This window comes from Oryzias melastigma, linkage group LG1, assembly GCF_002922805.2.
Source record: "Oryzias melastigma strain HK-1 linkage group LG1, ASM292280v2, whole genome shotgun sequence".
NCBI classification, from domain to species: domain Eukaryota; kingdom Metazoa; phylum Chordata; class Actinopteri; order Beloniformes; family Adrianichthyidae; genus Oryzias; species Oryzias melastigma.
Genome location: NC_050512.1, coordinates 11,754,755 through 11,764,253, shown reverse-complemented (window position 1 = coordinate 11,764,253; position 9,499 = coordinate 11,754,755). Strand labels below are relative to the sequence as shown.

At 40.3% G+C, this 9,499-nt stretch overlaps 2 protein-coding genes across 2 annotated transcripts in view; both read right to left on the bottom strand.

The window, feature by feature from the left end:
- fbxl18 (F-box and leucine-rich repeat protein 18) overlaps positions 1 to 296 on the bottom strand; it is a 6,169-nt gene extending 5,873 nt beyond the window's left edge. Inside the window, exon 1 of the mRNA XM_024259378.2 lies at positions 98 to 296. Coding sequence (XP_024115146.1) covers positions 98 to 151 — 54 coding nt within the window. The 5' untranslated portion in view covers positions 152 to 296. The remainder of the gene's footprint in view (positions 1 to 97) is intronic.
- A 1,457-nt stretch (positions 297 to 1,753) lies between these two features.
- On the bottom strand, positions 1,754 to 5,067 carry actb1 (actin, beta 1). The gene is made up of 7 exons (XM_024259379.2): positions 4,915 to 5,067; positions 4,010 to 4,135; positions 3,683 to 3,922; positions 3,027 to 3,273; positions 2,758 to 2,949; positions 2,493 to 2,674; positions 1,754 to 2,385 (listed from the first exon to the last, which is right to left on the bottom strand). Exons 2-7 carry the CDS (start codon positions 4,130 to 4,132, stop codon positions 2,242 to 2,244), a joined length of 1,128 nt encoding a protein of 375 aa, XP_024115147.1. The 5' UTR covers positions 4,133 to 4,135; positions 4,915 to 5,067; the 3' UTR covers positions 1,754 to 2,241.
- Between the last annotated feature and the right edge of the window lie 4,432 nt (positions 5,068 to 9,499).

The following is a 9,499-nucleotide window of genomic DNA, read 5'->3' as shown; positions in this document are numbered from 1 at the left end:
TTTATTACGTTTATAGCACTGAAATTAACCACTGCAATGGTAAAGCAGTCCCGGGTACTGCAAAAAAAATGTTTCAACTGTTTAGTAACCCTCCTACCTGGACAATTTGTGTATTCATGTCCTCTATAGTTCCACACACAGCGCCGCTCATTGCTGGAAAAAATTCTAATAGATAATCATACTCAATTTGTTTTTATGTTCATAAAGCCAGCTCTAAAGGCGAGCTATAAGCTCCCTGAATTGTACATACACGGACAGAAATGCTGCTGCACACGGCGGAACTCCTTTAAGAACGGACCTACTTCCGTTCGAGGTAGAAGACTTCCGGAGGTAAATAAATTAAATAAATAACATTATACACTTTGTTAAATAAAAGTGGCCTCTTGTCTTGCTTTTAGTTCATAGTAAAGTTTGTTTTAAAAAAGTTAAATAAACCACTTTAACACATTAATGCATATTGTTTCTTTTTTTGTTAAAAATGTTTGAATACATATTTTTTTAAGTATATCAACAATGGTTCAGGTATTTCATACAAATGACTTCTAAGTCAAGTTAGAATCTAAGCAATAAATGTGCCAGAAGTTTCATTTTCAGAAATTACATTTGAAGTTAGGTGTTCTTTTTTTTTATTTTTTGTTATTGTTTATTTATTTTAGATTAAACAGTGAGGGACCACTTTCCCCAATTTTACTTTAGATCCCAAAGCAGACGGTAGATTCTAAATCAGCAGTTTTTCATCCAAGTAACAAATAATAGTTGCATTTTTGTAAAGTAAGAAACTGGGGAAAAGGTATATTTTGCACTTTTATTTGACAATTTTAAAAACCTGACAAATTTGTCTTTATTGGACCCTTAGTTCTTTTTCTTTTGGCAGTTGCTAGTCACTCATAAAGTGGAATGCAACTTTTTAAGTCAAAAAGTTGGATAAAAATAAATTTTAAGGGAGGAAGAAATGATTTTAAGGATTGTGATTTTGATTTCTGGAATAATGTAATGTCTTTAGTTAGAAATTATGAACTGGAAAATGATATATGATACATTTTTAAAAAAAGCAAAATTGTTAAATCCTATCAGAGGTGGATCATATAAATTTGCTTCCTCCTACTCTAATCACTTTTTGACAAATTTAAAACAATTGATTGATTCAGTATGCCATTTATTGTATTTATAAATACAAATGTATGCTTACGTTTAAGAATAATGGCATCTTTTACACGTGGAGGCTTCTCTTACTTTTTAAATTAGCTAATAATGTCAAGAGTTTGACATCTTCAGTGTGTATAGTTGTGTCATTTGACTTTGTTTTGGTTGCTTTAAGTAAATTGAATTCAAATCCAAAGAGTAAGGGTTGGAACCAGATTTGGATTATCGTGTGCAATTTGATTACAAGACAAAAAAAAAAAAAAAAAAATAAGTTCAGCCTATTTTGTCATCAATAAAATTAAGGTTCCTTAAAAGATTTACATGTACACTCTGGCAAGTATATCTTCAGTCTTAAAACCCCAAAGTCTTTTAAACTGGCTGGCAGACAGTTTTAGTATTCAAGTGTACATGATTCTAAAATGGAATTGAGTGGTGGTGCCAAGTTTCCTCATTTCCTGCCACAACACTACAAAGTGCCCACTACTTTTAGGATTTTAATAACCAGGAAACATTACTAAAGAAGGTAAAATCAATGTGCCAGCCTTAGGCACCAGTCGTTTCACATTATAAAAATCAAATATTTAGATGTTAAGGTAGGAGGAGGCAGACAAACATTCAGACAATGTGCGCTTTATTGGGTTGTAGTGTACACTAGAGGCTTTAACCCCATGCACAATCCTTCATACACTTCAACACAAGGTGTACACCTTGTTTCACATGACAAAACTGGAGTATTGTTTAAGGCTGAAAGTACCAAAAAAAAAAAAGTTTAGATTATACAATTTAAATATTTAGCAATACTACAGGTCTGTTGAGCAGTGAGCCCAGAGAATAAACCTTCATAGAGGCAAATAAGATGGTGAACAGAGACATCTGGAATGACCTACACGGAAAAAACAAAACAATGGACAGGTTCCTCAAATTCACACCACCTGGATCCCCTGTACTTCAGTTTCTACCCCATCACGGGGTATGTGCCACAGTGAGACAAAATGGGATGCATAGGCTTGCATACAGCGTGTTGGTGCAGGCATGTATGCAGAGCCCACTTGGGCTTTGGAGCAGTGAGTTTGAGAAAAAAGGAAGGGAAGAGTCTCTTTAGAAGCACTTTCTGTGGACAATGCTGGGGCCAGACTCGTCATATTCCTGCTTGCTGATCCACATCTGCTGGAAGGTGGACAGGGAAGCCAGGATGGAGCCTCCAATCCATACGGAGTACTTCCTCTCTGGGGGTGCAATAATCTGAAAGAAGCATAAATGGAGAAGTAAGCATTTTACAGAGGACAGGATTGAAAACAGACAGTCAAGACTGAGCGTTTTGTACCACATTTTGAGTGAAGTTTGCATACCTTAATCTTCATTGTAGTGGGTGCCAGAGCAGTGATCTCTTTCTGCATGCGGTCAGCAATGCCTGGGTACATGGTGGTACCTCCAGACAGCACAGTGTTGGCATACAAGTCCTTACGGATATCAACGTCACACTTCATGATGCTGTTAAAAGTAGTTTCATGAATACCACACGACTCCATACCTGTGTGTGCAGATTGAAACACAGGTTATCATCATATGTGACAACATTCAAAAACTCACACTGCATGAGAGTTTAAGGTTTACCAAGGAAAGAAGGCTGGAAGAGGGACTCTGGACAACGGAATCTCTCGTTTCCAATAGTAATGACCTGTCCGTCAGGCAGTTCGTAGCTCTTCTCTAGTGAAGATGAAGATGCAGCAGTTCCCATTTCTTGCTCAAAGTCCAGTGCAACATAACACAACTTCTCCTTAATGTCACGCACGATCTCACGCTCGGCTGTAAAAAGAAGAGTAAAAATCTTTTAGTTTTCAACTCTGCATATCCTCCTTGCTTGAGTGCAAAACAGTGCCCACCTGTGGTAGTGAAGCTGTACCCCCTTTCAGTCAGGATTTTCATGAGGTAGTCTGTGAGGTCTCTCCCAGCCAGGTCCAGCCTCAGAATGGCATGGGGCAGAGCGTAGCCTTCGTAGATGGGTACTGTGTGGGTCACACCGTCACCGGAATCCATGACTATTCCGGTGGTACGTCCAGAGGCGTACAGGGACAGCACGGCCTGGATGGCCACATACATGGCGGGAGTGTTGAAGGTCTCAAACATGATCTAAAAGAGAAGCAGAGTCATTAAGACAGTGAATCATAGCGGTTTGTACACCACACCAGCCTGATTTAATAGAATGTAATATTACTTGAGCAAAGCCACTCTGTTATACAGATTAATGCAGAACACAGTAATTTAAAGTGATAGTTTGCACTAACAGTTCCAGATCAGAAAGGTTTGTGCCCATGCTGCAACAAGTCATTCCTGATGCAGTGCAGGAAAATAGAAACCTGAAACATCCACAGAGGTAAAGAGAGGAGCTCAGGAGGGAAGAATCCTGGAGTAGAAAAAGGAGCAGGAGGAAGTAACATGGAGCATGAAAAATGAGAAGTTTAAAAAACAGCTTCTCAATGGAGACTGAAAATGAGCTGGCAGAAGGATTTAGGAGACAGTTTGTCAACAGCGCTCTCACCTGGGTCATCTTTTCTCTGTTAGCCTTTGGGTTAAGGGGAGCCTCAGTCAGCAGGACAGGATGCTCCTCGGGGGCAACTCTGAGCTCATTGTAGAAGGTGTGATGCCAGATCTTCTCCATGTCATCCCAGTTGGTTACAATACCATGCTCAATGGGGTATTTGAGGGTTAAGATTCCCCTTTTGCTCTGTGCTTCATCCCCAACATAGCTGTCTTTCTGGCCCATACCAACCATCACACCCTTGGAAGGAAAAAAAAAAAAAAAGTTAGACTTAAAAATATTTAAGTGATGCTGGAAGAAAAAAAGAGAAAAAAAATAAGGCTGTACCTGATGCCTGGGGCGCCCCACAATGGACGGGAAGACCGCACGAGGAGCGTCATCCCCAGCAAAGCCAGCTTTGCACATACCAGATCCATTGTCAATAACGAGGGCAGCAATTTCTTCTTCCATTTTCTGCAGAAAAATCAAACTCAGAATCCACTACTGGACAGTCGTGTTGTTACAGAGTCTGGACGCTAGGTGTCGCTGTAGTGTCCCTCCCAATTTAAAAATGCAGGGCTTTGAAACAAAAGGGGGTTCTAGCCTGTCTGGCCATGGCCATATAAGGAAAAAGTGAGCGCAGGCTCGCCACCACCAGCAGACCGGTCCAGAATCCGCCCCGTGTCCCAAACAGGTTCGGATGACACCGACAGGACAGGCGGCCACTCCCAAACCTCTTTTAGGGCATCAGCACATCTCATCACCGCCACAAATGTTTGTTTATTTTTTTATGACTACAGCTTTTGACCCGCTAAATTAACAAAGTCATCACCAGCAAGAAAACTACGGGAAAACTTGTTTTAAACTTACTCTGTGATGAAGAAAAATAAGAAAACACAAAAATGCTTTAGAATGAAAAACATGCAAAGCCCTTCATCACTGGGCGAAACCTGAGACGTCAGAACCGCAAACCTCGCTAATGTGGATGCTGACATGCACAGGGAAGGTCAAGCTTTCAGCGCCGCTTGATTTAACACCAGCGGAATGACAATATTATCCAAACACTGCGATATTTACGACAGAAAAAACAGTTTGCAGCAGTTTGTCATTGACAGCGACATAGCATTTTAATTAGCTGTTGCCAACTGACAAAAGTCACGGAGTGCTTCAAGATTTAAACCTTAACGTGCCAATTAACTCGTATATTTCTTAAACACGAAACAAACATAAAAAAGTCAAAAGTTGACCCTTACCTGTATGAATGGGGGTTCACGACTTGTGAAGACTCTTGCCTGAAGGCAATACTCCTGCGGAGCTTAGTGTCTGAGCTACACTGCAACGGAGGCCGGTGAAGTGCAGGGTTATATGGGAGCTCGCGCTGCAGCCCCCTCTCCATATAAGGAGAACTTTCCGCACGGCGCCCTCTGATTGGCTGCGTCGCGTCCACTGGGCGTGGCTCATGCAGATAGCTGCTCTGCTCCCTGGCACGCGGGGACAAGGACCGTGAAAAGTAACCCCTATACTTTCAGGGTTATGTGTCAAAGGTCATTGGTCATTTTATTTTATAAAATAATTTATTTTTTTAACTAGTAGTTCAACAACTGAATGACATATTATTTAGAATACATGTTATTCAAAACATGTTTTTCTGTTTTGTTGCTCTCAGATTATAGGGTGAAGTTAAACACGCAGTCATAACTTTACACCTTATCATCATTTGGATGAGGTAATCCTATAATTTAGCTTGTTCATTTGTTTTTCTTAACCAGTTCATTAGAACATTTCAATCATTTCAGAAAATAAAAATCAGTATAACTGAACTGTGATATCCAAAACTTTCCCACTGATCACGTGCATTGGCAGCCTTGGACCGGTTACAGTTTCAGGGTCACTGACAGTGTTAACACCATGGATAATAAGCGCTCCTGCGTAACAGTCTCATACGCACACACATACATATCAGTGACAAAGATACACGTGTCCAAGCTGATTTTTGTTTACAGCAAAACCAAGAATCTGTAAATACCTCAGCATTCATCAGTGTTGTAATGAGTGAAAAGGTGTGTTCACGTTTGAATGAAAAATATGCAACTTGCCATGACTCACTTCAGTGCACAGAATTACGCAGCACATGATGACATCTTAACCTGGAATAGTAGTAGTATTCAGCTTCACGGAGCAAATCTGCCTTTAGAAGCTTATGTTGTAAGTAGACAAGACAAAGAGTAGCTTAGTCAGAGTGGTGTTTTAACTCAATTAGGGCACAGGACCAATACTCCTGGTGACTCTGAGAATTGCTCCCTGTGCTCCTAATATGGATATTTGGGAGCCAGCTATCCAGCAGGGAAGGGAAGTCCAATTTTATGGTGGGTTACTTTTTAGAGATGCACGCAGGAAGTGATTGCAGCTAAAGACAACATATGTGTGCTGTGGTGGTCAGGGGGTGGAGTTGGGGTGATGAGCTGATCAGGGAATTGGCTTTTCTGAGTGGCATTATCCTGTTTTAGACAGAAGCACACCAATTATAGCACCGGAGCAGGCTATCCAGCCCTTTAAGAGTTCCTTTGGATGACATCCATAAAAGGAGATATCGGAGGATGTCACATGGGGGGGAAGAATGTACTGCTGGGATCATGTGACTTATCCAAAGAAATGAATGAATTTTTCTGTTTGAGGGTCAGGATGTGTTCCCGTTTGCAGCTCTACTCCTCAGTGTCAAAATTCTTGTTTATTCAAACACAAAAACACATTTTTTTAACATCTTTTTCTAAAATTTTTAAATGTCACCTCTCTCTGACAGATATTTCATAATATTTTCTGTGGAATTCTGTGCCACTCATTAAAAAAAGAGAAACTTGCATGATTCATACATACATAACAACGCACACTGATACAAAGAGGCACTCCCCTGCTGCATTACTCAGAGAAACTCCCAGGCCTGGCTTTCAGCGCTGACTAACACCGTATATGGAAGAAGAAAGCAGGTAGCTTCTCTCCACTTTTTACTCATCCCGTTCACTAGCATGTCTCCTTTTTTTCTTAAACATGTATTATCAATCTTACTTTTTTTCACCCTAGATTCCTCTCTGTCATGCTCTTCAACCAAACCTTTAAGCTTGGAATGACTTAGAGGGAGGAAAGGAATGAGAAACTCAGATCATGTTAGCACTATGGTCAGCCTTTTAGAGTTTCTGTTAAACATGAAAGTATTTGAGAAATTTGTTATACAAATCAATCTATAATCGCTGTAAGAGCTGCACTGTTAATGTTTGGAGGTTGAACCACCGTGTAGGATTTAAGACCCACTCCAATAAAAATCATGTTTTTAACATGTTATTTAGGCATTTTTCTGATGATGGAGGACATATATGAAGAAAGCTAAGATTAAAATTGCATTTTGGAGCATTTCTTTATTGAAATGGATGTTTCTTTTTTAAAGAAAAAGATGTAGGTGTGATGTAAAAGCTACTATGGCAAGCCACAAGCTCCATTCGATTCTGATATATCTACTTTCTGGACAACTAGATCCATGTACGTCTTTGTTTTCCTCGTCTGTGCTGGCATCTGTTAGGTTAGAAATGTTAGCAGTAATGTTAGCTTGGAGTTGTGAGGGGCTGTAAGCAGTGGGAGAGCGTGTAAACAGTTTGAGGAAATGAAAGGGACAAGCTTACTCCTCGCCAACAGTCCCACCCACAACTTGTGTGTTTTTTCATTGAACTCTTGCCGCTCTGCAGAAACTATGTCCCAGAAAATGACTTTTTTTTTTTTTTTTTTTTACATTTTGGCTTAAAACTGCATAATCAAAATTAAAAGACTGGGAAGACTTTTACAATAGATCAAAAGATAACCAGAGTGGAAATTTAAATCTTTGCAGATTAGTTTCCTTGTTGGAATAACAAATTTGACCTTTCAGTGTGTGAAACAGCTTCTACCTGCGCCTGAACCGTGACTATTCATGTCTATGTAGCTCTGTTAGATGAGAAACCTTTACTATCCAAGAACGGGTGAGCTTCAACCTCTCATAAAAGACTTAACAGATAAAGCATTTTATTTATTTTATTTTATTTCCAGCAGGGGGAATCTTCTGCTAGAAGAGAAATAAATAAGCAAATTACAACATCAAAATACAAAATAAATATTTTTTAAAATTACAAAAACTCTAATCAAAGAGTAAGATAATACCTGCTTATGATACTATGAAGCAGATGAATTTCTTGAACAATAAATGGTGTGAATGTAACAGTGTTTTCTGCACCATCCTGGATCCTGCAAACTGTTTGCAGCAGGAAGATGAAGCCATTCCCAACCTTAATATGCTGCTGTCAGACAGACTGCAGGGGTCCAGCTTGACCACTGATCTGAGGGGCTTCAGGATTAATCTTCAAGAAGTCAAAGCCATCTGGCTTTAAAGCTTCCTTTGTGGCTCAGTCCTCCTCCATTTTCTGCAGTGGGCTGTAACTGTGGTGTGAGGTTAGGACAAAAAACCTGATAAGGATAAAAGCACCAGGCTGAAAAGTCAATAAGAAGAGATCAGAGTGCATGAACACTGACGAATGGTTAATGGTTAGATCGATGGATGAAAGTCAGGACATGCTCGTTGCAGCCAAGCAGAATCCCCAAATTTATAAAAACATTCTGTGTTTCCAGTCCGAATCAGAATTCTGAAGTACCGTATTTTCTGGACTATAAGCCGCACCTGTATATAAGCCGCACCTGCTCAATTTAAAAAAAAGAAGAAAAAAAAAGAAATACAACCCGCACTGGGCTATAAGCCGCAGATATCTATGTTGAAATATGTGATATTTACTGCATGTAGAGAACAATTTTGTATTTTGAATGTACATGTATGTACCTGCAGTCTCCAGCGTCTCAGCATAGATTCATTAATGATAAGCTTTTGTAGAGCAGTGCGGTTTCCTTCCTAGATAGCAAGCTCCATGGCCTTCTACTTAAAATGTGCACCACACAAACTTCTTTGTGGGATTTAGATGATGAAGAATTGAGGATTTAAAAATAATTACCAGTTAGTAATTTGTCATGAGTGTTCTATCTGTTAAAGAAAAAGTAGCATTGGCTATTCTGATTTACATATATTTTTTGTCTCTTGTTTTTGATTCTATTTCCGGTTAGAGCTCCCCTAACAGTGGAGGAAAAATCCACACAATAGCCGCACCTTTGTATAAGCCGCATGGTTCAAAACCTAGGAAAAAAGTAGCGGCTTATAGTCCAGAAAATACGGTAGTCAAAAAAAGCATCACCTGCAAGGAGCATTTTTGTCTCAGGACATGTAATAGGATGTGTTTTTTTATTGTTTTTATTCTATTTCTTGCTGGATCCTGTTTGTGTGCACTGACTGTTTTGAAAGCATCATGGACCTAATTGGAAGATGGAGAACAGGTGCACTCCAGCCACACCTGGTGACTTTAAGAAGAGCACCAGGTGCAGGAGCAAGACGGACAGACACACAGAGGCGCAGACACACAGAGGCACATAGACGCGCAGGAGGATGAACAAGACTCACAGGCGGGGATCCCCATGTCTCCCGGAGCCATGCCGCCCTGGGAGCGGGGTGACCACCGGTCCTCCCTGGACGGCACAAGCTTTTAGCCACCTGATGTGACGCGCTTGGAGTCAAGGAAGGGGAGAGTCAGCTGGAGCGGCAGAGGGGTGTGGTTGCGACCCACCCCTCTTTGAGCTAAGTACCCCTTCCTTCTCCTTCCTGAAGGGATTTTGTTTAAGAGTAGTGTCTGTCTTTTTAGCTGCATTGGGAGGGATGCATGCTTTTATTCCAGGGCCTGTTTTATATTTTGTGCATGTTTTATCATTTTTTACTAAAGC

Coding starts and splice junctions, on each gene's coding strand:
- actb1 (XM_024259379.2), bottom strand. CDS start 4,132: ATGGAAGAAGAAATTGCTGCCCTCGTTATTGACAATGGATCTGGTATG. Junction 2,950..3,026: donor GTACAGCTTCACTACCACAG/GTGGGCACTGTT, acceptor TTCTTTTTACAG/CCGAGCGTGAGATCGTGCGT. Junction 2,675..2,757: donor CTTCCAGCCTTCTTTCCTTG/GTAAACCTTAAA, acceptor CTGCACACACAG/GTATGGAGTCGTGTGGTATT.